Source organism: Musca domestica, unplaced genomic scaffold, assembly GCF_030504385.1.
Source record: "Musca domestica strain aabys unplaced genomic scaffold, Musca_domestica.polishedcontigs.V.1.1 1, whole genome shotgun sequence".
Classification (NCBI taxonomy): Eukaryota; Metazoa; Arthropoda; class Insecta; order Diptera; family Muscidae; genus Musca; species Musca domestica.
This window is the reverse complement of record NW_026712114.1, coordinates 3,668,550-3,696,408: the sequence shown is the minus strand read 5'-3', so window position 1 is coordinate 3,696,408 and position 27,859 is coordinate 3,668,550. Positions and strand designations below refer to the sequence as shown.

At 36.1% G+C, this 27,859-nt stretch overlaps 2 protein-coding genes across 3 annotated transcripts; one reads left to right on the top strand and one right to left on the bottom strand.

Moving 5' to 3' along the window:
• Positions 1–786: 786 nt before the first annotated feature.
• Positions 787–27,859, top strand: LOC101891116 (DNA-binding protein). Of its 2 annotated transcripts, XM_011294010.3 has the most exons (12): positions 787–1,132; positions 1,208–1,582; positions 1,688–2,002; positions 5,761–5,889; positions 5,965–6,001; positions 6,065–6,091; positions 20,614–20,661; positions 20,740–21,013; positions 23,792–24,035; positions 24,125–24,234; positions 24,303–24,638; positions 27,210–27,859. In XM_011294010.3, the coding sequence occupies exons 2-12, from the start codon at positions 1,449–1,451 to the stop codon at positions 27,236–27,238; spliced, it is 1,683 nt and encodes a 560-aa protein (XP_011292312.1). In that variant the 5' UTR covers positions 787–1,132; positions 1,208–1,448; the 3' UTR covers positions 27,239–27,859. The 2 variants fall into 2 exon arrangements, with proteins under 2 accessions (XP_011292312.1, XP_005183029.1); XM_005182972.4 differs by lacking the exons at positions 787–1,132; positions 1,208–1,582; positions 1,688–2,002 and adding an exon at positions 3,675–3,931.
• Positions 5,905–11,493, bottom strand: LOC109612477 (putative gustatory receptor 94a). Its single transcript, XM_020036561.2, has 3 exons — positions 10,532–11,493; positions 6,544–6,702; positions 5,905–6,475 (listed from the first exon to the last, which is right to left on the bottom strand). The coding sequence occupies exons 1-3, from the start codon at positions 11,465–11,467 to the stop codon at positions 6,401–6,403; spliced, it is 1,170 nt and encodes a 389-aa protein (XP_019892120.2). The 5' UTR covers positions 11,468–11,493; the 3' UTR covers positions 5,905–6,400.

The following is a 27,859-nucleotide window of genomic DNA, read 5'->3' as shown; positions in this document are numbered from 1 at the left end:
ACATGGACCCACATGACCCATTTTCAATACCAAAAGTTCTGCAGACATATTATACATTTGAGTTAAATTTTATCAACGTACTTCATTTCGTTCGGAATCTAGAGTGGTCGAATATCGCTAAATCGACGTAGAATTTAATCCTGATCAAGAATATATGTATATACTTTGTGGTGTCTATAATGTATATTTCGAGGTGTTGCAAACGGAATGACGAACTTTATATACCCTCCATGCCATCTATGGTGGAGGTTATAGTACGATAGCATGAGATTACCTTGGTTAATCCTAAAGTCTTTGTTTACGTTTTCCTTACATATTGCTGTTAATACTATGGATAATTGTTTCCCGCAAGAAGTATATTGTTTAAATTTGTTTGTTTTTGTTGATTATTGAACTGCTTATGTTATTGAATGTCAAAATATCTTTCCCATTTCGTCCTCACTCACGGGAATTTTGTGTAAACGAACAGCTTCCAGTAAAAATTTGTACAAATTATAGAGTAAATGAACTCCCCTATTCTTGCACGTTCTTGAACAGAGCAAATTTGTGTCCACTGATTTCAAATTGCATTTTCACGTAACGAATGACAGAAATAACAACTCTGCAAGAACCATCATATTTCTCAAAGCAGCGCCATCTTGTTTCAATGTAAATACAATGCATTTTAAATGCCAACGGACAGGCACTCATTCCCCTGTGAATGTTCTTCATTCTCTTGTGCAGCCATTCTTAGTAAATCCCTTGAAATATAGAATGAAGTTGGATCAAACCATCGGCATTTGAGTTGCTAGCTCCTCAGTACACATCAACAATTTCTGCCGGTCGGATGTTGTGTGTCTGTGTATTTTTCCTCGTCGTCTTCTTTGTTCTTCCAGCTACGTTTTTGCAACACTAGTCAATTAGATTTGGATAATTGTTAATTAAAAGTGCCATAAAATTGTAAAAGTGTTTGTTCGGTAGTTTGCCAAATGTTCATATATTTTAAACAAAGTGCCATGTCCTTTTAATATTTTGTGCATGTTTCGTTTTGTTCATTATATTAATTGGCCACCTTCTTTTGTATTGCACCAACGACAAACAACAGTTAAAGAAACCAAGAAGCAGTATCTCTCAATGCAACAGAAATTGGATGGTAGGTGCTTGATTCTCGTCCAAGTGGAATTGTTTATTCAATATTTTTATTTTAAAAACCATTTGCAATGAACAGGTAAAGTTTGTGTTGTTGATTTGCGAATACGAATTTCATCACAATCCACAACCTGCTGCAGCAGCAGTAAAGTGCCGGCAACGGACACAGGACCAGACAAACAACTGCAACCCCAACATAAATACCTATTGGCATTTGCTTTAGCATCAGCTAAGGGGATCCCGAGGGAAGAGGAAAACAACGGCATCCAATCGTCTGGTGTGGAGCAGGCATTCAATCGTGGAAGGCATAGGATAGCAAGATGATGTTGCAAATGGGGGATGAAGAAATCATGAATGCCAGTGTTCAGGGCTATATTTGCCCGTATCAAACCTCGGCACACTGCCATCAACAAGAAACCACATCCTTGCAAGAAATCGTAACCAATCTAATGAGGTAAGTGTGTTTCATTCCATTTGTTTTCAGATTTTTGATATACATAAATTCAGTTATAATGCTGTACTTTTTAATTTTATCTTAAATATGTTTTGGCAATTCCAGCATTGAAGATTTCCTCTCTTCTCAGCATCATGGCCAGCAGGGTGAAAGCACGCTACCTCCTGTAGAAACGGTTCTACCTCAACATCAGTATGACTTTATAGCCACCATTACACCTCCACCTTCGATACCTTCTCCTTCGATTCAGATGAACCCCCATCCGACGAAATTCGCAACGAACACAACACAACATCAAACGCCACAACTGCAACAGCCAACGCTGACGCAACAACAACATAATCACAACATAATTGCCGGCAACACGAACATAACATCCACAGCATACGACTGTCAGCTGTTCAATGTGGATTATAGGTTGTAAGTATGAGTACGGGTTTTTTTTCTTGTTTTGTTGTCGTTTTTATCATTTGTTTTGTTTTGCTTGCTTTTCTTATTTGTTTACTGCTACGTCTCGTCCATTCATAACTTGTTGTGAGAGACTTGTTTTTGTTCAGTTACATAGTTGTGTATTTTAGTAGTGGAAATGTGGAGTATGAATGTGTATGGAGAAGGGTTGTGTTATGGTTTGTTAAGAATATATTCGAACACAAAAGGAGAATTTGTTATATAACGTAAAAAATTTTAAAAAACCTTTATTTTTTTAAAGAAATTGACAAAAAACCCCAATTTGCAATTGATAATGAAAAATATGTATTCATGTACTTCTGTGAGCTTCTTCATATGTTCCTACTTATTAGCCTAAACAAATAATTTTTTTCCTTTTTGACATTTCAATGTTCCCAAGCGTTGATGCATCTACCTGTATTCTTCTACCATGATCAGCATACAATACTATGCGTCCCTCTGTCTATACATCTGTGAAAATCACTCTAGCTTCCGAAAGAAATAAAGTATTTGGTGAAATTATACTCAGATATGTTTTAGGTCTGCAGGATTTTTGGTATATAAAATGGGCCATATACGCCACGTTTTGGTATTGGCCCCATATAACTGTAACGAGAGGTTTTTTTGATCTTTTAGTTATAATTTAAAATCGAATTTACTAATAAGTGGCAGTTGGTATTACCAGTATCCAAGTTTTTGTACAGAACCAATATAACTGTACCTTCAAATATTCGGATTTTTTGTTCTTCGAAATTTCGGATATTTGATGTGTCACGGTTTTCGAATAGCCCTAGTACTCGGTATATTGATGATTGCTGATTTTAGCGACATTATTTACCGGAACTATTTCAAATTTCGTATTTGATGTTCCTAATAGGTATTGCAGTCTACAAAAGCCTATAAATATCGGTACCTTCTTATATTCGGAATTGTTTCAAATTTGGTAATACTACAGCTATGAAAGAAAATTGTCTCTGTAGGTCCACGTTTTGGTATAGCTCCCATACAATGGTAACTCCCTATATTCGGTATTTTGATGATTTTAGCTGCATTATTCATCGGCTTTTTCAAGTTTCGCATTTGAATACTGTAATCGCTTATGACAAAAAATGCTTATGTAGGTCCACCTCTTCGAAAAGATCCAAAATATAACGGAAACTCCATACATTTGTCATTTTTAATATTTTAACGGATTTTACTTTTTATTTCCGCTGTTTTTACTTGTTTTACCTGAATATGAATTTCATGCCAATATTTTGAAGAAATTATGTGGGCAAACGCACAATAACAACTGTTTGCCACGTTCCGATGTGTGTACGTTACCCTGTTTCTATCAAATATATCCTGTTAAATCCGCGCTCTTTGTTGTGCTTCTGTACTTATCTATTTTTAAACTTTTCACAATGTTTCATTTCGAAATACCTTTCAAATTTGGTAATTTTTTAAATGTTTTCCCAACTGATTTTTGCCACTGACAAACAACTCTGTCAATGATACCATAAAAATACAACACTTTTCTCGCTCTCTCTACTGCTTTTTCTTTCTCTCACCTTCCATCTCTGACATTTCCTGATGTGAATGTGTTCAGTTTCCCTTATGTCTCAATTGTAAACAACAGAGTACCCCGAGTCTTTGCTTTCTATTTGTTTTTTATCGGGCATTCCTTTGTGACCTTCATATTCGTTTCGTTGGGACGTTTGAAGCAGAGACGACAATCAACTCCTGATATAATATTAGATTATATAAATTAATATTAATATAAATTTAATTTTATTTAATCTCTATACGCAAGTGCTGGCGAAAGTATTTTCAACGAAGTTTTTAAATCGAGGGGAGAAAATCGAGTGCCTCTCACAAAATGCGCAAAAAGAACAATCGCAATACAAGCAACGATGCTGTGGAGTAAGTGCTACCAGCCGTTGGTGAAAGAAATTGAATGTTTTGTTTATGTCTGCAACAAATATAAGTGAATGAAGAAATCTGCTTCCAAATATTAGATAAGCGATTCGGAGAAATCTATATTTGACTAATTTTATTAAATCCGTTGTTTGTGACTAAAAATGGTCACCTTTAACAAATCCCAATAAGGGCCGACTGTGAGCTCATTTGTATTGGATTATTTATATTTAAAAGATTTTTAACAACAACAAGATGTTTAAAATTTTAATGATGACATTTGAAAGGACCTTTGGCGCAGATGTGCTATCTCTGTTTTCAGCGTTTTCCCAGAAAATAGTTTTGGCTTAACTTTAGTTAGCTCGTCCGGGTTCAAAGACCCATATCACTGGATTCATGAAAGATAATAACACATATTGCAGCACTTTGGAAATGTTGTGTAGTCCCAAAATGACTTTTGGGGGAGTTTTTAAGAAATCCCGGCCCAAAAATTTTTGATACAACTTCGGAGCCGTTTAAAATATATCGGATATTTTCGGCTCGTCCGGGTTCAAAGACCTTTTTCTCTGGATTCATAAAAGACATCAACACATATTGTAGCACTTTGAAAATGTTGTGGAGTCCTTAAATGACTTTTGGGCGAGTATTTAAAAAATCCGGGTCTAAAAAATGTTGATACATGTTCAGAACCGTTTTAAATCACACCATGACCACTCGTTGCATACGTATTTTCATTAGCATTTAAATGTTACCTTTATTACACATATTTGTTAAGTTACACCGGGTCTAACACGGGTCTTGTACCCGGACTTTGGGGTCAAATATCCGGGTCCGTCCCCCGAAGAAAAAAATGCTTTCCCTGGATCAGGGTACAAATATCTATCTACCTCTGGAAAATTTTTCAAAAAAAATCCGAGAGCTTTTACTACAGACAGATAGTATCTACCAGCTACTAGGGGATTTCTATGTCAAGTACAAGCTGTGGCAAGTAAACCTAGGTGAATGACTGTGTTCCCATCTGAAAAAAAAACTAATTGTCAGTCTGTCTGACTTAACCATGCAGCCGAAAATTCAGACAAATTCCGTAATTTGGAAGAACACCTTCCTATAATCGCCCAAATATGCACTTCCATCGGTAGCCTGATTTGCAGTAGGGAGTTTAGGACAGATAATACGCTTGTAAGTTTGAATGCAATTTGGATGATTTTAAAGCTTTGCTTGCCAACCAGGTAGTATCTACAAACTACTAAGCGATTTCTCCAGTAAACGATATGGCAAGTAATTCTAGGTGATGATCAAAGCGCTGCGAGGCAGTAAATGACTGTTCCCATCTGAATAAGAAGTAATTGTCACAGTCGGTCTGATTTACCATGGTGCCGAAACTTTAGACAAATGGCGTTATTTGACCACCCTCTTTTATTTTGTACCAGACGACCTCCCTATAATCCCCAAATATGCACTTCGTCCGGTAGCCTCTGAACGCGGCACTACGCTGCAAGCTTATGATTGTTTAGAATACTGCTTAACTAACCTTTCTGAAGTTCGAGAATGTTCGATGCAGAAAGGGGTTTCTCAGTCATGATTTGTTTGACAATGGACTGCTACACTGCCGCTGCGCCTTCACTAGCAAACCTTTGGTTTTCATCCTAGGAAAAATAAATGGAGGTGATAAGAAATGAAAAATATGGAAGCTCAAAAAAAAGGAATGAAGGAATTGTTAAGATGTATTAGTAGTAGGGTGGTTTTTCAAACAGCACGAGTTCCTATCTACCACATTATTTTGTGGAATCCCCTATGAATTATTTTACATTAATGTGTATAACTTTATTTTTCAGGAGCAATATAAATCATACGGATGTCAGTGTTGATTCTGTACAGAATGTCACTAACGCTTCCCTTGAAGAGGCTCAACCGGTATATGTTTCCGATGCCTCCACAGTGGATATCGACGAAAATGAGCAATTGTAAGCATGAAACAAAAGAAATTAAAACGATTTGTACGCATAATTTATTAACATATTTCCTTTCCAAAATTGTAGAACTGATGAGCCCTTTACATATTTGCAAAACTTGAATGTGAGTAATAAGTTTATACATAATTTAATTAAATAACTCTCAAATTGCCTTTTCTTTTTGCAGTCGGGAAATTTAATGAAATTCAGTCAGGTGAGTCCACACACAATGTTTTTTTTTTTTGTTTTTAACTTAAGTAGGATCAGGTGGCCTTTATTTTATTCCACATGACTTTCTTCGGCAAACAAATTTTGTGCATGCCGCTTGAAAACACACATAAAGCAGAGTAAAGCCACCAAATGTAAAACTCCAACAAAAACAATCACACCAATTGTAACAATTTCGCATTTTTCCAATGTTGAACGTTTACGCCATGTTGCTGGATTTGAATTTTGAGATTCCAATTCAATATCCATAATTTTTTTTCAAATTTATTTTCTATACTCAACAATTTCTACACAATTATTTCAATGAAAAACGTAATGTCAAATCACTTTGTATGAGAATCAATAGGAAACTTGTTACAGCCGATAAAACCTGTAAAGAAAAAGGGAACATTATTAATTGCTCGGTAATTTAGGTTTCCATTGAATTGTATCACCTACATCATGCAGAAGACCAACGTTGATTTCCAACATGCCCAATGGTTGTATTTTGAAATTTTCAACGAAAATTTGCAGCGAAAATTTCTCAACGGATTGTCGAAAACGTATGTCGCAATTGTTTATTTGTATCCGCTTGAGAATTATTGATGTTTCGTGGACCTGAAAGAAAAATGTTAGTATTTGAAAAAATTTTAATAACAGGAAAAACTGACTGGAATAGCTCTGCTAAAATAAGTATATATTGTGTGATATTTGGACTTGTATTGTCCTGAAGTAGCGAGTTAGAGATTCTTAAAACTTTAGAGCATAATAAAATGCAGACGATGCAATTCTTGTTTGATGTTGAGACATGTAAAGAAAAAGATTCATGATCTAGTTATAGAGGTGCAGATATATAAGTGATAGTATCTTGATCAAAAGGCCTAGTCCACCTTTTTCTACCCTCAGTCATATGACCAGAGAGGGTATATACATAGAAAAATGGAGATATAGACAACGAAAAGTTAGTTTTGTCTTTTTATCCAGGTGGCTCTCAACATCTTTTGCATAGTCAACATGCTGATTTACGCGTTCAACCCACTCGACTTCGAAAACACATTTCATCGTTTTTCAAGAATTTCACTTGATTATTCCGGAATTTTTTGATGTCATCACGAAATTTTCACATTTCTTTTATTATGGAACAATTTCCAACTGACAAATATACTACAGATTTTGTTATTTTTAACGTTTTAGAATTGAGTGACTTCAATATTCCCACTCAAACCCCTGAAACGATATAGACGACATCTGCTGATTCGATTATTTTCAAAGATAAACGGTGAGAGCATTTCGTTGTCTATATTTTCATTTGTCTATGGTATATATAATTTGATACGGTCAAAACGTGCCTCATCGAAATAACGGTTTTAGACCCTAGGTCTCTTTGGATCAAATCCGTTTTAGGACATTTAGAGTCGATCTAGCGATGACCGCCCATTCACGATAACTATCGAAGGGAATATCCGATTTGGTCCAAATTTGGTAAATCGTTATATTATTGCCAAACTTAGATCGAGGTCGGAGATGGGCAAAGTAGGTCCACTCCTTCTGGTACCTCCCTCACAAAATGTCAACATTTTCAAAGAAAATAATTTACTGCACAGAAAGAGAACGGATGATTCGATTTTGCTCCAACTTTGCAAATCCTAATATTTGCATCAGTGCTATAGCAGGTGCGAAAATGGACAATATCGGTTTACTCCATCAAGTACCTGCACCACAAAGGATAAACATTTTGAATAATTACAACTTTTATAAAATGTGATGTAAGAGTTCGATTGTCTTGAAATTGCATACATCACAATATTTCCATTAACCCAAGGTCTGGTGTGGAAATGGAATATATCGGACCACTTCTTCTGATACCTCCCCCATAAACGGTCAACATTTTCAGAATACATGAAGCTCATAAAACGCGAAAATAACGTCCGACCCCATTCAGACTTGGTACATCTTAATATTTCTATCAACACAAGATCTGTTATTAAGATGGTATAGAGCGGACCATTCCTTCTGGTACCTCCCCCACAAATCCAGCATCCAGTTCTCTAAGCATCCAGTTCTCTTCAAATTAGACACATCACAATGTTTTTACTAACCCAAGGTCTGGTGTGAAGATGGGATATGCCGGTCCACTCCTTATGGTACCTCCCCACAAAGGATCAACATTTTGAGTATCCATGGAGCTCATAAACCGGGAAAATAACGTTCGGCGATTCGTTTCAACATGCTATGTCTAAGTGTTTCTCTTAACCAGAAATCTGATATGAATATGTTATTAATCGGAATTTATGATTTCGCAAAAAAATTGATATAAATGTTCGATTTTCTCCAAATTTTGCACATACTAATGTTTTTATCTGTATTAGATGAAGTATGAAAATGGAATACTTCGGTCCGCTATATCTTTCACCTCACGCACATTTCCGCAATTTTCAAAAATTTGCACATAGCACATATAAAGTATGGGAAGTAGTCGATATTGTCCAAATCTGTAATGTTGTAATATTTATATCAGATACGAATTGAACAGTATTGGCCAATTGCTTCGGAACCTCTCCTATAAAGAGTTAACAGTTTGAATTATCATAACTCAAGGCCTGGGGGCAAAACCGTTTGATACTATTTTAATTGTTCGAATTACATTGAAGTATCAGTATCCGATAGCCATATAAGGTTCCAAGATAGATGAAAGCACCGGTGCTGCCGAATTTTGCCCTTACCCAATTATTTAAGGCTAATATAAACCTTATGACAAGTGCAGCGTTTTTCAGGCGAAGATTTTATATCAAAAAGACATCCGAAATGATTTCTCTCGGAAATTCTTGAAATTAGGAAGGTAGATATATGTCGATATCGATCAAGTCAATTGTCATTAAATCTAGAGTCATTCTTGAAAGAAAGGAAGGAGGGCTTCCTATCAAATATTTGAGTTCATGATGCTTTCATGGGTCCACGAACATATCGAGGTGGTTCTCAGTCGATTGGTCTGACGTAAAAATCGCTGTAGGCATATTGATGACTGGTCACTATAGTATCAGATATCCTAAAAATGGTCCTGACTACTGCTGACTGTCTAAGAATGAAGAAAAATTTGAGAATATTGATATATGATATCGAAGAGGTGTGAGAGGGAAATTTTCCTCATCTATGGGTTTCCAAAAATCAACTCCTGTCTAGGCAAACCTTTTTTCTACTAATTCATTTCTACAACTCCATTATATCAATGAAGACTAATTTCACTTTTAAACAACCTAGTCATTTATAACCAGTAAAGAAAGTCTTAAAGTCGGGCGGGGCCGACTTTATGATACCCTACACCACTTTGCTAATTTAGTAGAGCTCCACATAACAATTAAAAGTTTTTATGGGAGAATTCAATCATACAAGCTATGATTATAATTATAATTTAAAGTTCAAAGGACTAAATATGCCGAAGCATTTGTATCTTTTAAATTCGGACTTGTGTTGCCCATTTGGTGCACAAATAATTTAAAATCGGATAAAAATATATATGGGAGCTACATCCAAATCTGAACCGATCTCGATAAAATTTGGCAAAGATATTTCTGAGCTGTATTTGATATATTTCCCTGAATATCGTTGTTACGGAGTGCATATTACGGTTGTGGGTAACAAATACAACAAATCGGATGAACAATATATACGAAAGTTATAGCTATATCTGAACCGATTTTCACCAAATTTGACATACTAGCTCCTAGACTCAATTCGGTCGTAAGTGCCAAATTCCATCCCATTTAGACAAATATTAGACGTTTCGTGCACAATAAAAGGTAAATCGGACGAAGTTATATATGGGAGCTATATCCTAATCTGAACCGATCTCGATAAAACTTGGCAAATGTATTTCTGAGCTGTATCTGATATATTTCCCCAAATATTGTTGTTGCAGAGTGCATAGTACAGCTGCGGAGGACAAAAATAACAAATCAGATGAACAATATATATGGGAGCTATAGCTATATCTGAACCGATTTCGATCAAATTTCGCATACTTATTTTCAGGTCTAATTTGGTTGTATGTGTAAAATTCCATACTATTCGGGCTGATATTACACGTTTGGTGCACAATAAAAGGCAAATCGGACGATGATATATATGGGAGCTTTTTATAATTTTTACCGATTATCTCCAATTTCAATAGGGTTCGTCCTTGGGCCAAACCAATTGATCTGTGCAAAATTTCATCTGGATAGGGCAATAAATGCGACCTGTCCTTTTTTTTTACAAAAATACATGGACAGACGGACGAACATGCATAAATCGACTCAGAAAGTGATTCTATGCAGATAATCAAAAGGAACTATGGGTCTATCTCGTTTCCTTCTGCCTGTTACAAACAAGTGCACAAAGACCACCTTGTGCTGTAGGGTATAAAAATGTATCTCCTCTGTCCTTTAGCAACAAAAACCAACCAACTTACCGCCTCCAGACAATCATTGGCCATACTCCCATACAGGGCAATATCAGCAACGGCAATTGACAAGAAAACACCATTTGTAAGAGCATCAAACACATCATAGTTTTCCTTGTTAATAAATGTATCGGCCAAGGCATTATACTCTTGAAATAGACCACCGGTTATGGCAAAAAGATTGCACAACAATGTTGCCATTATTGCCACCGAATTGATATCAACATACCGCAACGTATATCCACATATCAGAGTATATTTTTGCGATAGCTCATCCAATGTATCCGCTAAATTACAAAATTTCTGCATGCGATAGAAACGTTTGTGTAAAATAATTTGTTTTACATCCTGATAGAAATTTGCCTCCTTTTCAATTTTTTCCAAGCGTAGATTTAATGTACGCATTGTATGATAGCACACGACAATCGAACTAAAAGCACAATTCGGTAGGAAATTCGAAACCACGGTGGGGAAAAGGGTGTAAAATGTCTTCAAGAGACTCTCTTCGGGTTCGTTGCGTGATTGTCGTATTAGAAGATTTATTTCAAGTATGATGGGGAACACCACAGTCTTTACAAGTATTATTTGAATGGACGACTTTACAACACTTCGTTTCAATTCGAAATAATCCAAAATCTCGAATAATGGCACATTGCTGAGAAATTCCCTTAACTCCGTGGTCTGCACCAATTGACAAATGTACGACAGCACAACTCCCACAATGCTTATGTAATAGTAAAGAGTTTCGGCATTTGCTAGATTTATTTTATCATCATTATAGGCCGCATAGAGTTGTTTCGCCGAACCTATGGTCACGGTGATGGTCATTCCAATGCACCAAATCATCAATAGATTATTGATGTAGAAACGTCTCTCACGCCGTGAATATGCACAGCTAAGTAAACCGAAACTGTAGGCGATACCGAAAAGTAAGGCTAGAACCATTTTAAATATACTCTTGTCCACTGCCATTGTGAGGTAAGGCTTTTCCAAATACTAATGTGGTCCTTATGAATGCTATGTGTTATTATAGGAAAACTTGACTTGTGAAATATTTGATTAATTGATATTTAATTGGCGTATTTTTGCTGTGAATTATCTTTCAATTTGCTGTTGTTTATCAGATAATGTTTCAATTAGAACCCAAGAGGTTATAATTTATTAATACTAAATTGAGTATAGTTATCAGTATCGAAATATATAAATCTATGTTTTGGTCGATATCTGTCATTAAAATATTCTCTATTGTAGAATCGAATGAGCAGTGTGGGCTGCCTTACGAGTGTGGGCTTTATTTGTATTGTGGGCGCTGGACTTTTCAGTTCGCAAATCCTTTGAGTCAAAACCCGACTAGAGGTAGAGGCATGGACTACCGTGGCATCCATATCCTCCCCCTCATCAGTCAAAGAGGTTTTCCATAAATCTACAAGGATGTTCTGACTAATATCCGCAATGTTAAAAATTGTTCTTCCATATGTCATCGTCTTCGTGGGAGGGACTACTAAGGTCGACCATGCGTTTTACAGAAGTCTACAAGGATGCTGTACTGTCTCATAACCGCTATGTTAATATTTTTTCTTCCATATGTCAACGTCTTCGTGGGAGGAACTAATATTTATTGAGGCGTCCAGGTATCAACGAAACTTCGTTAGAATGAAGTCGATACCCTGACTGCAAACCTATAATATTGATGGGCACTTGGGGCAAACCACCCCAACGTCAAAGGGTCCCCTTTAAATGGGCACTAGCTCAGAGGTTTGATGTGAATAAACAGTCGCGGACAGTCAGCGGGTTTGGGAGGAGAAACTCGGCTTAAATACTCCAGTTCCAATTATTCTTAGACAGACGAGGCGATGTTTTTTCGCCCCTAAAATGACCAAGCCTCTGTAATGGTCTCCACATAAAGAGGACCCCCTAACATTGGGGTGTTATGTGACCACGTGCCCATCAATGTTACAGGTTTGCACTCAGGCTACCGACTCTATTCTAAAGGAACTTCGTTGATACCACACAATGGAGTTATTAAGTGGCGAGTTCGTTTAACATTTTTTTTTCACTTTGGGCCTGTCAATTGATCGCGTAGATCGTAAGCCTTTAGGCTATTTGTTGTGGGTTAAGACTCATATCTATACAGACGATCCTGCTCCAATTGTCGCGTTGGAAGACAAAATTGAATCATTTATTATTCAGATTTCGGTCGAAAAGTGGACTAAACGGTATATTTGCCACATATTAAATGGCCCGTCTCCTGTTTGACAGCGTGGGCACCTGCATAGTAGGTGTTTAATCGTCTCTACCCCTTCTTCAGCATCTAATAGTCTGCAGTTAGGACCACTGTTACCACATTTGGAGGTCAGATATTTGAGATCAGACCTGCTAATTGATATAGGGGAGCAGGTTTATATTCTTTTCGAGATCATCGACCAGATGGCCTTGCAACCGATTTTCGATATAAGACCCGTTTCCTTTTTAACTCGGCACAACCCAATATTTCTATTCACATAAGTTACGGTGTGAAGATGGTAGATATCGGTCCATTTCTTTTGATACCTCCCCCACTAGGAGTTTAAATTTTGATTAACGCTAAAAATATGCGAAATTTGGATCCGACTCTCTTCAACTTTTACACATCTCAATATTTTTATTGACACAAGATCTGGCGTGATGAGGATAGATATCAGCCTACCCCTTCTGGTACCTCCCACTCATAAAGTCCAATTTTAAATACTTATGCCTCTCATAACTTGCGAAACAATTCAGTGTTCTATTCAAACTTAGTAAATATAAAAATTTCTCTTAACCAGATATCTGAGGTGGGTCTATATTTGTTGTCAACAGTATTTTTTCAAATTTCGTCAAGTTTGAAAAAGGGCTATTTCCCATAGCTCCCATGTATCTTCAACCGATTTTGGGTAAATTGTGCACCAAATGGCCAATATAAGTCCAAATGTCCCGAATTTTAGCACATCCGACCGAATTCAGTATAGAAACAAGTATATGAAATTCGTAGAAAATCGGTTCAGAAATAGCTATAGCTGCCATATATAGGTTTCATCCGATTTGGTGTTTTAGTCCCTCACATTCGTAATATACACCCCACAAGAATGATATTTAGTACCGGACATCAGATACTGCTCGAAAATACCCCTGTCAAATTTTGTAGAGATCGGTTCAGATTAGGATATAGCTCCCATATATATATTTAACCGATTTCGGGTTATTTGTGCACCAAATGGCCAATATAAGTCCAAATGATTTGCATTTTGGCACATCCGACCGAATTCAGTATAGAAGCCAGTACATAACATTTGGTGGAAATCGGTTCAGATATAGCTATAGCTCCCATATATTGATTTCATCCGATTTGGTGTTTAAGTCCCTCACATTCGTAATATACACCCCACAAGAATGATATTTAGTACCGGACATCAGATACTGCTCGAAAATACCCCTGTCAAATTTTGTAGAGATCGGTTCAGATTAGGATATAGCTCCCATATATATATTTAACCGATTTGGGGTTAATTGTGCACCAAATTCCCAATATCAGACCTACATTTTGGCACATCCGACCGAATTCAGTATAGAAGTAAGTACATTAAATTTTGGTGAAAATCGATTCAGATATAGCTATAGCTCCCATATATAGGTTTCATCCGATTTGGTGTTTAAGTCCCTCACATTCGTAATATACACCCCACAAGAATGATATTTAGTACCGGACCTCAGATACTGTTTGAAAATACCCCTGTCAAATTTTGTAGAGATCGGTTCAGATATCTTTAGCCGATCGGTTCATACATATCTTTAACCGAATTCGGGTTAATTGTGCACCAAATGGCCAATATAAGTCCAAATGACCTGCATTTTGGGACATCCGACCTAATTCAGTCTAGAAGCAAGTACATCAAATTTTGCTGAAAATCGGTTAAGATATAGCTATAGCTCTCATATATATGTTTCATTCGATTTGGTGTCTAAGTCCCTCACATTCGTAATATGCATTCAACAAAAATGATATTAGGTACGGTACCAGATAACAGATAGAGCTTGCTATAAAAGTTAGAAATGTCTCCGTCAAATTCGGTGAAAATCTATTCAGAATTGGATATGCCTCCCAAATAAATGTGTTCCCTCTTTAACCAAACCATGACTGCTCTACAGCCAAATGTTGATAGGTTGTATGATCTACTTCAAATAAATTCTTTTGTAACGGTAGTTCTACTAACTATTCATAGTGGTGTAGGGTATCATATTGTAGGTTCCGCCCGACTTTTAATTTTTTACTGGTTAAATTATAAAAAAATCCCCACCTCTCCCATACTCACCTTTCCAATGCAATCATTGACCACCATATTGAGTAGGGCAATTTCGGAAAACGACACAGCCAAGAAGACACCATTTGTCATGGCATCGAAAACATCATAAGTCTCCTCATTTATCATTGTATCGGCAATGGCATAATACTGCTGGAAGCAACCTGCCGTTATGCCAAACAGATTGCTCAACAGTGAGCACAACAATGGCAGCGAATTAAAATCCATATATGCCAAGGTGTAATAACAAATCTGGGTATACTTCTCCGTTAGTTCATCTAATTTATCCGATAGCTCACAATAGATTTGCATGCGATGAAAAATGGTGTGCAGCATCATTTGTTTTGTATTCTGATAGAAGTTGGCCTCCTTTTCGATAAGTTTCAGGCGAACATTCAGTGCCTTTATGCACTCGCGACACACCACAAAACCACCGAATAAACAATTTGGCAAAAAATTTGCAATAACCATGGGATATAAATTGTATAGGGTAGCCAAGAGATTTGCATCCTCACCCTTACGTAACTCTCTCAATATCAGATTGACTTCCACAATTATGGGAAAGAGAATATTTTTAATGACTATTAACATTGCCGAACTTTTAACGGAACAATGATTTATATTGAAATAATTTAGACACTTAAACAAAGGTATGGCATTGTAGAACTGTAAAAGTTTTCGAACTTGTATTAACTGGGAAAAATAATTCACCATTGCACACACAATATTCAAATAGTAATAGATGCTAACAGCATTTTTCATATCAATTTGATCGGTTTTGAACTCTTCGTACAGTCGTCGGCCATAGACAAACACACAGACAGCAATTATGGCAAAGGACCAAATTATTAAGAATGGACTGATGGCGAAACGTTTACGGCGAAATGAATACCATAGGTCAAGTAATCCGACGCCAATTAGAAATGCTGTGAAGAGTGTGATAAAAAATTTCACAACTTTAGCCCCGTTCATTATTAATTAGAAATGTTCACTTTTTTTTAGAAAGGTCGAAAAGTACTACTACAATCGGTTTGTTGTTTCGAAAATTATCCCACATTTTTTGAAGCCATTATACGCATGTCCTGCTTTTGTTGTCGTGACATTGATATTGGCTAAAGCGTTTATGTGTTAATGGCGTTATAATTACCCAATATGCGGAATATCAAGTCTAGATGATCTGCAGATAATTTTATTGTTACAAATTTCTATGTCAATATTGTGAAACCTTGCCGGGACATCTCAAAGTGGAATTCAAATGCAATTTAGTGTTTGTGAAAGTGTGTTCACCATCGTTTCATTTTAGGAGCAGAAACATGGAAATTTAAAAAAATTTATTTATTTAAATTTTTTTTTGTAAAAATTGGGTTAAAAAATTTTTGGCAGAAAAAATACAAATTGAAAAAAAAAAACAAATTAAAAAGTATACCGAGGTATACCCCCAGCCAAATGTTCCATTATTTAAATATATTTTGATTTCTGTTATGATTACTCAAATTGTTGACCCTCAATGGAGTAGGTATGGCCCAATATAGTCCATTTCGTATCGGAACTAAATCAATATGATATAAATATTGCGACGTGCCAGGTGTAGACTATATCGACTACTTCCTTCACTTTATATGAGGTATGTGAACATATTTAGAAAATGTTAAAAGGTGCGGTATAGTCAACCGAAGTATTCCATTTTCATACTTTATCTAATACAGAAAACAACAGTAAAGAAAGCCTTGAAGTAGGGCGGGGCCGACTTTATGATACCTTGCACCACTTTTCTAATTTAGTAGAGCTCCACATAACAATTAAAAGTTTTTATGGGAGAATTCAATCATACACGCTATGATTATAATTATAATTTAAAGTTCAAAAGACTAAATATGCCGAAGCATTTGTATCTTTTAAATTCGGACTTGTATTGCCCATTTGGTGCACAATTAATTTGAAATTGGATAAAGATATATATGGGAGCTATATCCAAATCTGAACCGATCTCGATAAAATTTGGCAAAGATATTTCTGAACTGTATTTTATATATTTCCCTGAGTATCGTTGTTACGGAGTGCATATTACGGTTGTGGGTAATAAATATAACAAATCGGATGAACAATATATATGGAAGCTATAGCTATATCTGAACCGATCTTCATCAAATTTGACATACTAGCTTCTAGACTCAATTCGGTCGTAAGTGCCAAATTCCATCCCATTTGGACAAATATTAGACGTTTTGTGCACAATAAAAGGAAAATCGGACGAAGTTATATATGGGAGCTATATCCAAATCTGAACCGATCTCGATAAAATTTAGGAAAGGTATTTCTGAGCTGTATTTGATATATTTCCCCAAATATTGTTGTTACAGAGTGCATATTACGGCTGCGGAGGACAAAAATAACAAATCGGATGAACAATATATATGGGAGCTATAGCTATATCTGAACCGATTTCGATCATATTTGGTATATTATTTTCAGGCCTAATTTGGTTGTATGTGCAAAATTCCATACTATTCGGGCTGATATTTGACCGATTATCTCCAATTTCAATAGGGTTCGTCCTTGGATAGGGCAATAAATGCAAACTGTACTTTGTTTACAAAAATACATGGACAGACGGACGGACGAACATGCATAAATCGACTCAGAATGCGATTCTATGCGGATCATCAAAAGTAACTATGGGTCTATCTCGTTTCCTTTCGCCTTTTACAAACAAATGCACAAAGACATAATACCCTGATCACCTTGTGGTGTAGGGTATAAATATTGGTATGGGTAGAATTACCAAAATAAAAAAAAAAAAAATAAAAAAATTTAAAATTTATATCCAATTTTATGCGAAATTATGCAGATCTTTTGTTGATGAGATGTACCAATTCTGAATGGAATCGTATGTTAATTTCGTGTTTTATGAACTTCAATTGTGGCCCTTTCTGGGAAGGTACCAGAAGGAGTGGACCGAAATATCCCATCTTCACAGAAGATCTTGTGATAGTAGTAATATTGGTATGTGTGGGGAACTGGATGTTTATTTCGGATTTTATGAACGTTTTGGTTGTTCAAAACTTTGACCTTTTGTGGGGGAGGTACGAGAAGAAATGGTCGATCAATATCATCTTTATAAAATATGTTGTGGAAATGGAAATATTGAGATGTACCAAGTCTGAATGAAATCGGATGTTAAATTCGCGTTTTATGAGCTTCATGGATACTTAAAATTTTGACCATTTGTGGGGGAGGTACCAGTAGGAATGGTCCGATCTTGACAATCTTTGTAACAGATCTTGTGTTTATAGAAATATTGAGAAGTGCCCGAGGAGAATCGGATGTTAATTTCTTGTTCAAAGAGCTTCATGGGGACGGTACCAGGAGGAGTGGACCTGGAATATATCGGTCTTCACACCAGACCTTGGTTTAATAAAAATATTGTGATGTGTTTAATTTGAAGACAATCGGACTCTTACATCACATTTTATAAGAGTTGAAATTATTACAAATTTTGACCATTTCTGGGGGATGAACTTGATGGAGTATACCGATATTGTCCATTTTCACACCTGATCTAGCACTAACGCAAATATTATGATTTGCAAAGTTGGAGCACAATCGGACTATCCTTTCTCTTTCTGTTCAAAATATATATTTTTTGAGAATTTCGACCTTTTGTGGGGGAGGTACCAGAAGAAGTGGACCGATATTGCCCATCTCCGAACTCGATCTATTTTTGACAATAATATTACGATGTAACAAGTTTGAATCAAATCGGATTATAAAAAGGGAAAGAATCATCGATGTGAAGAAGGACTGTCTTAAAAATATATCCCAACTGATACCTCCTCCACAAAGGGTCAACATTTTTAATACTCACAACCCTCACAAAGTGCAAAATGCATATCCCAATATTTTTACCAACGCAAGATGTGGTGTGAAGATGGGATTGTTGCACTCCCTCGATCATTTGATAGCCCAATAAATAGTGTTACTTGATTTCCCTTAGTGAGGAAAGCCTTGAGGGTTCTTAAAAGTATTCTCTAAAAAATTCATGTTTGTCCCCATGGGCGTCCTTAAAAATATTCTTTAAAAAATCCAAGTTTGTCCCCATGGGCGTCCTTAAAAATATTATTTAAAAATCCAAGTATGTCCCCATGGGCGTCCTTAAAAATATTATTTAAAAACTCCAAGTTTGTCCCCACGGGCGTCCTAAAAAATATTCTTTAAAAAATCCACGTTTCTCCCCTTGATGGTCCTTAAAAAATCCATGTTTGTCCCCTTGAGGATCCTTAAAAATATTCCTTCAAAAAACCACGTTTGTCCCCTTAAGGGTTCTTAAAAATATTCTTTAAATTTGACCTTAAAAATCTACATCTGACCTTAAACATTAAAAAAATCCAAGTTTAACCTTAAAGACATTTAAAAAAAAAAAAACACGAATGACCCTAAAAAGTCCACGTTTAACCAAAAAAATCCAAATTTGACTTTACAAACTTTTTGACTTTAAAGACCCTTTTTTAATCCACGTTTGACCTTAAAAACCTTTTTTTAATCCAGTTTCACACTAAAAAATCTAAGTTTGAGCTTAAAAACCTTTTTTAAATCCACATTTGACCCTAAAAAATCCAAGTTTGTCGTTGAAAACCTTTTGTTAAATCCACATTTATATCCTTTTAAAATATTTACAAAAAATTACAATTCTTACATTAAGGATTTTTTTAAATATTCATAAAATCCACAATTTTTGACATAATGAGGATCTTCAACAAATCTTAAGCAAGTTTATGGCTATGATGTTTGTCAAATAGTCGGAAATGCCAATGACGACAGTAGCAGATACATTCCTTAAAGTCATTCACCACATTACTTGCAACTTGCATTTTGGCAACATTGTTAATTGGTATATCCGCTATAAGTTCTCGACATGTTGACTCAACATACAACATTTTGTTGCTATAATCCTAGGGTACAGTTGTTCGACGACAAACAGATAGATTGCCAAGTTACTTTTTCAGTTGAATTTAAAAAAAAACTAAATTAATGTTTAGCAACATTTAGTCATAAAAAACCCGAGCAGATACTTTTCATTCGACAACAAAAAGATAGGGAATTCCCGAATATCGCAACAGGTTGCCTTGTTGTGTGTTTCCATTGAATTGCACAAAAGCTCGTCAACATTGCTCCCAGCAACAGTAGTTAGTCATACATCCCCAATGTCGTTTGGGTGCAAGTAATTCACTTATCTAGTGAAGAGGAGGAGAAGAAGCAGGAGGATGGAAAGGTATTTTGCCATTTTTATTTCACAAGCAAACTTAAGCATGCCCGTCTGCTGGATACGAATGAATAACCGTGACGTCATGTGTGCAAAACAAAACAATAAAAGTCTTCGTCATAATCATCGTAAACAACAACATTGCTCTTTGTTTTTGTTTGGGCCCTCTTTATTCTTGTTTTTTTTTTTCGCTGTCGCCGTTTGGTTTCCTTTGAATGGTGAAATATTTACACTTATTCAGGCGGCAAGACAACGAAGACGACGACGAGCACGCAAGCCGCAAGCAGGGACAGTCGTAACAAAACAAAAACCTCAAGTGAACTTTAAACCAAGACATTCCCCCATCAAGGAATGCAACAGCGTTGCTTGGCGGCAGAGTGATTTTAACCTTGCAACCATGAAGTTGTTAACTTTTCAAAAATGGAGAGTTAGTGGAGTTTTCATTTGATTATCAGGCGCCTTACCTTATCAATGTATTTTAGAATAAATCTCTTCTTTACTTTATCTATTTTCAGCAATCGGAAATAATGAATCTAATGGAACAAATTGTGGAAACAAAAAGGGTAAGTACCTGATATTTACCTATCTAATTTTTACATTCTTTCTAAACGTCGATTTTTTTTCTTTTCTTTATTTCCTAGAATTGCAATTCCATACCGGTTTGTGAGGAACATGACAACGGCGGCTATGATTTTGGCATTCAAGTCAATACGACAGACAAAGCCTCGCGTTATGTTTTCTTTTCGCAGGATACCCAAAGATTGTATGTGAAACCACATGAACATGTGACCATTGATTGCCTTTATAAAATCAAAATGCCTATACAACCGCTGAATGTACGGATCATGCCGATATATACAACAGGTGCCAGCGAACCCGTGCGTAGATGTCAGAATCACATCAGCAAGGATAATGGTGAGTATATTTGGCTTAAATCTAGTTTAGCAAAAGGACTCAGATTTTTTTTTTAATTTTTACGGGTGGTCCGAGACCCCCATCTCTGGATACAGGAATGATAAAATAACATATATTGGATTTTGGAAAGGTAATATTGTCAATTATAATTTGGCACATGTTATGTGGACTGCCAAAATGGGTCCTCTTTGGACTTTTGGGGGATTTCTAAAAAACGGATAATTTTGATATAATCCACGAACCGTTTCAAATAACCCCATCATGACCACTTGTTGGATAGGCTTTTTTGTTAGCTTTCAATTGGTTTTGTAGATCCGGGTCGTAAACCCGGACATTCGATTTAAATACCCCGGGATACCCGGATATTCCGCCCCCAAGAGATACCTTCTCGAAATAACCCCATCATGAATACCGGATCTTTAACCCGGACTTTCGGTTCAAATATCCCAGGATACCCGGATATTCCGCCTCCATAAAATACTTTCCCGAAATCATTGTACAAATACCTACCTCTGGTAAAAAAATACTAGAGTTGTTTCTTATTTGTATATTTGGATACCCGGATATTCCGCCCCAAAGAGATACCTTCTCGAAATAACCCCACCATGAATACCGGATCTTTAACCCGGATTTTCGGTTCAAATATCCCAGGATACCCGGATATTCCGCCTCCATAAAATACTTTCCCGAAATCATTGTACAAATACCTATCTCTGGTAAAAAAATACTAGAGTTGTTTCTTATTTGTATATTTGGATACCCGGATATTCCGCCCCCAAGAGATACCTTCTCGAAATAACCCCATCATGAATACCGGATCTTTAACCCGGACTTTCGGTTCAAATATCCCAGGATACCCGGATATTCCGCCTCCATAAAATACTTTCCCGAAATCATTGTACAAATACCTACCTCTGGTAAAAAAATACTAGAGTTGTTTCTTATTTGTATATTTGGATATCCTAAAAGACTATGTAGGCGGACGTTTTGGTTTTGCTCTAAAAGTTTTTAACAAATCGGAATAATGGTTGTAAAACCATATTTATTTATCGAAATATATCTCTCGGTGATCTGCGTCGGTGTCCAATCGTAATTTTTGTCCTTAACCTTTTTTTATCACGCTTACATTAGGGACATTGGTCGGAAGTCTCCTGTTAATATGTTCAGTTTAATGTTCACAACACAGAAATCACAGTTGAATCATCTACCGATACCCAAATTTTGACAAACTTTACAAAAATGTACCTCAGTAATACCTCCAAAGAAAGCAAACCTTCTGATCTGTCCTTATTTTCAAAAACGAGTGTTTATACCCTACACCACATAGTGGTAAGTCCGTCTGTCCATGTATTTTTGTGAACAAAATGCAGGTCGTATTTATTATCTGATTGAGATGAAATTTTCCAAACAACATTTGTTTGACCCAAGGACGAGCCCTATTGAAATTGGAGATAATCGGTAAGAAATTAGATATAGCTCCCATATATATCTTCGTCCGATTTGCCTTTTATTGTGCACCAAACGTGTAATATCAGCCCGAATAGTATGGAATTTTGCACATACAGCCAAATTAGGCCTGAAAATAAGTATGCCAAATTTGATCGAAATCGGTTCAGATATAGCTATAGCTCCCATATATATATATTGGGGAAATATATCAAATGCAGCTCAGAAATACCTTTGCTAAATTTTATCGAGATCGGTTCAGATTTGGATATAGCTCCCATATATAATTTTCTATTTACCTAATAATTCGTCCGATTTACCTTTTATTGTACACCAAACGTCTAAAATTTGCCCAAATGGGATGAAATTTGGCACTTACGACTGAGTCTAGGAGCTAGTATGTCAAATTTGGTGAAGATCGGTTCAGATATAGCAATAGCTCCCATACATACTGTTCATCCGATTTGTTACCCACAGCCGTAATATGCACTCCGTAACAACGATATTCAGGGAAATATATAAAATACAGCTCAGAAATATCTTTGCCAAATTTTATCGAGGTCGGTTCAGATTTTGATATAGCTCCCAGTCGGCCCCGCCCGACTTTAGGACTTTATTTACTGGTTTTTATTTTGATTTTCTAAAGTCTGTCGGATTTCCTTTAAGAAGAAGAGGGAATAAAATAATTCTTAACAGGAAAGTTGTCCAATCTGTTGACCGTCTCTAAAATGAAGTCTTTCAGACCTTATTTCTTATAGAACAACTATCTCTATAATATATGCTACTCATAGAAAAAATAGCTTATAATATAGTGCACCTAAGATCTTAAATCTGTGAAAACCAAAGGTCCATTCTATGGTCTAGTGAGACACCAGATGTCCTACTTTGTTGAGACAGGCTTCAACTTCTATCAGAAGAATATGGGTGTTCTATAACAAAACAGTAAAGAAAGGCTAAAAGCCTAGTGAGCCGACTTTATGATGTCATCCTACACTACTTTGAATGTTTAGTAGCTATCCAATTTCAATAGGGTTCGTCCTTGGGCCAAACAAATGATTAGTGCAAAATTTCACAACGATCGGGCTATGTACTTTGTTTACAAAAATACATGGGCGGACGGACGAACGGACGGACATGTATAAATCGACTAAGATCTTGATTCTAAACAGATCACCAAAAGGAACTATGTGTCTATCTCGATTCCTTCTCTATGTTACAAATAAACGCACAAAGACATAATATCCTGACCACAGTGTAGTGTAGGGTATAAACACACTTCTTGTTTAAAGAAAAAAGTGATATTCATTTATCATTTTTTTATTACATTTTCAGAAACCAATGAAATCATTCGGAACAGTTTATTGCGTTGTGAAAATCTGGGAGCCGTTTATTATGGCAGTGATACGGGTAAAAGTATTCGAGATCGTTATTCAGTTGTTGTCCCCTTAAATGCAGCCGTTAAAGTGGGTGACGCTGGTAACCATCTGAAGCAACAGCTTATCATACATTTCACTTGTAATAATTCCTGTATGAGTCGCAAACCAACATCGGTTCTATTTCTATTGGAAAATATGAGGTATGTATTTTAATGCAATTTAAGAAATGTCATAAATAATTTATTTTTGAAACCTTTAAATTCTATTTTTTTTCATTTATTATGTCAAGTGGTGAAATCTTGGCTCAGCGAATGATAGCTGTTAAAATATCCACATGCCCGAAACGTGATTACAGATTGTATGAAAGGCCAACGGGAAAGAAACGGCGACCAATTGGTGGTAGGTTTGAAAATATTCTACAAATGTTAGACTATTATTGTAATTTCTCTCTTTTCTCTTCCTTTTAGATCCCGATTTTGCATCCATGACGGATGCCAAGATGGCCAGATATGATGACACGTGCATAAAAGATGAATATAGCCGTAGTAGTTACGGGGATCCAAGCGATGATGAAGCCAATGCCAGCTCTGTGGCAAATGGTGATTGCACGGAGAGTAATGTCGACGTGGTTTTGGATCCAACAAAAGGCGAATACACATTAACGCTCAAGTACAAAACACGTCATCAAATGTTGGAGGTCCTGCGACTGCTCTATTCGAATGCTGTAACCAATGAGGTGTTCTATAAGACATCCATTAATGGTAGAAAAACAAGAGATACGGAACATTTGAAGAAATGTTATGGTGAGTTTTTTCAGCTGTCGATGTCCAGTGATCGGGGATGGGAGGGTTCGAGGGCCCTGACTTCCCCTTATATGATTACTTTTCTGATATTGTTGGTATATTTGTTTTTTAAATGCCCGCTGCAATAATCCGCTTGCAGCAGTAAATTTGCTCTGCCAGAGTTTATCCTTACCCAGGCGATTTCAAATCCTCTAGGACTTGAAGATTTTTCCGTCCTATTTCTGGACAGTTAGCGAATCCTCACCTCTACCCTGACAGTTCCACACTCTTGAATAGGTAACTAGAGTCTAAAACAAGATATATATGTCTGTCAAGTCCTGGTCAACTTTGAATGAGGCAATTCTTACTTAGTTGGTGTTTTGCACTGTCCTGTCAAATATTCCTCCAATTTACTCCACTATCCTATCTCTCTTACATCATAGTCCGATTGAGTAAAAATGGTCATAAGTTCCGAGAAGCCAAACTTTCTATACTATTCACCATGGGAAAACTTGAGTTATGGTCAAATCGGTTATCGTTAAAATCTCCAACATTCGAAAGTTCCGTTTAAAGGAGGTTATGCCTATATTGAATATATTTTGAGAGGAGTTAAACTATCCACTTAGAACCCGAATTATTGAAATTTTAAGTCTGATTTGGTTGGAAATTTTTACCGAACCTTCAAAATAACAAAAAATCGAGGGCGTACCGCTTTAGGGGGCTATATCAAAAAGGGGATTTGGCTCGAATATTTTTTAGAGTAGACCCACAAATTTAAATTACAGCCTTTCAATTGCAAATAAAGGCCGAAAATTTGAAAGAACTTAAAATTAGGAGGTGCCTTATAGAGGGGAACTATACCAAAAATTTAACCCATATTGAATGCTAAACTACCCTCAAAAAGTGGACCTACCCCGAATATTATTTGTTAGGAGTTATACTACCAATTGAGAGCCCGATTGGGATACAAACTTTAAAAATCCTTTTATATGGGGGCTATACCAAAAATTGGACTTAAATTGGATATTTTTTGCGAGAAGTAAGGTAAGGCCCTGTTGTTGATGACATGTATGTAAGGTTGAACATTTATCTCGCGAAGCTTGCAGCCTATTTTCACGCGAGGAATATGTAAATATCCGCCACTAAGTCGGCGGCCAAACTCTACCACATCATAATCTGCGTAGATGAGGACAGAGCTGAATGTGCAGGACGCGGAAAATTTAGGTCCGACCAAGAACTACCCTAAGAACCTTGGGATCATATTCGTCTGCTCAAGCCACAACTATCTGCAACAAAATTAAAAGTAGGAACAAGATCCTCTAGGCGCTAGAAGGCAGCACTTAGGGTGCGGACAAAGATACCTTGTTGACCTCTTATAACTCCTAAGGCGGCGAAGGTCCTTCCCGCACATCATCATAACCATGTGTCCACGTTTTGGTATAGCCCCCATATAATGGTACCTCCCTATTTTCGGTATTTTGGTGATTTCAGCTAATTTGGTATTTGAAGTTCGTAATGGATATTACAGCCTGTGACAAATTTGTCTGTGTAGCTCTCATATAACGGTACCTCCCGATATTCGGTACTTTGATGATTTTAGCGACATTATTCACCGGAATTGTTTCAAATTTGGTATTTAAAGTTCATAATGCATACTGCAGCCTAAGACAGAAAATTGTCTGTGCAGTTCCACGTCTTCGTATAGACCCTACATACCGGTACCTCCCGATATTCGGTATTTTGAAGATTTTAGTGGCACTATTCACTGAAATTGTTTCAAATTTGGTATTTAAAGTTCGTAATGGATACTGCAGCCTAAGACAGAAAATTGTCTGTGCAGTTCCACGTCTTTGTATAGCCCCCATATAAGAGTACCTCCCGATATTCCGTATTTTAATGATTTTAGCGACCTTATTCGCCGGAATTGTTTCAAATTTGGTAATTGAAGTTCGTAATGGATACCACAGACTGTGACAAAATTGTCTGTTCAGGTCCACGTCTTTTTATAGACCCTACATAACGGTACCTCCCGATATTCGGTATTTTGAAGATTTTAGCGGCACTATTCACCGGAATTGTTTCAAATTTGGTATTTGAAGTTCGTAATGGATACTACAACCTATGACAGAAAATTGTCTGCTTCACGTTTTGGTATAGCCCCCATATAATAGTACCTCCCTATATTCGGTATTTTGATGATTTTTTAGCTACATTATTCACCGAATTTTTTATTCAAGCTTCACATTTGAATATTGTAATGGCTTATGACAAAAGTTGCCTATGCAGGTCCACGTTGTTGTCGTTAAGGTTTTTATTTTTTTGGAAATTGTCAAATTCGTTCCAAATGGTGGAGGGCATTCAAAGTTCGGTCCGGCCAAACTTACAGCTTTTTTACAGCTTTAATTTTTGACATTAGATATAACATAGATCCAATATTTTGGTACGTCTTCCAAATGAGTAGCTAAGGGTATATATATCACCGAGAACTACTATAATTAAGTCCCTGACATATCATGTGTAACATATCTTTGTTTTCTTACTCCAAAGTAAATAATTTAAATCTCTTCTTTTTTATTTTTCCCTTTCTTTCAGAGAAAACTTTACGCCTAAAACTGGAGTAGCAGCATCGAGTTGTGTAGTTTTTTTTTATTCCAAAAATAAAATTGTATTCGTATTTTAAGTTAAGATTGTTTTTAAGCCTAGTTTTGTAATCGTCACCACCCAGTCATAATATTTACTATTACAATTGTTTTAGTGTAATAGTAAATTATTAATTCATAAATCATAATTTTATCTTTTTGTTTTTTTTTTCACGTTACCTTCTATGTTCTAAAGGTCACTTTGCAGTTATATCTCGATAATATTACTGTTTAAGCATTAAACGTTTATTGTTTTTTTTTTCTTTTGATTTGTTCAATGAAAGTCCAAATTAAATTAGTTTTTGTTTGTTTTTTTTCGAAATGAATTGTTATTTGTGGTGTATACAAACTATGTTTTGTACATTTTTTTCAGTTGCCTTTTAATAAATTAAAATTGTTCATTAATGTGATTTCACAAAAAAAGAAAGAAAACAATAAAACAATGCCTTAGCTAGCTCTCTACGTGTTGATAAATGTAGTACCTATCAACTTGTAAGAGTGGAATTTACGAATAAGGAATTTATGTAACTTAAGAAATTTTTTAAATGAAAATCTAATAAAAGTATCTCTTTGTGAGAAAATGGAAGAAATAACAAAATAACA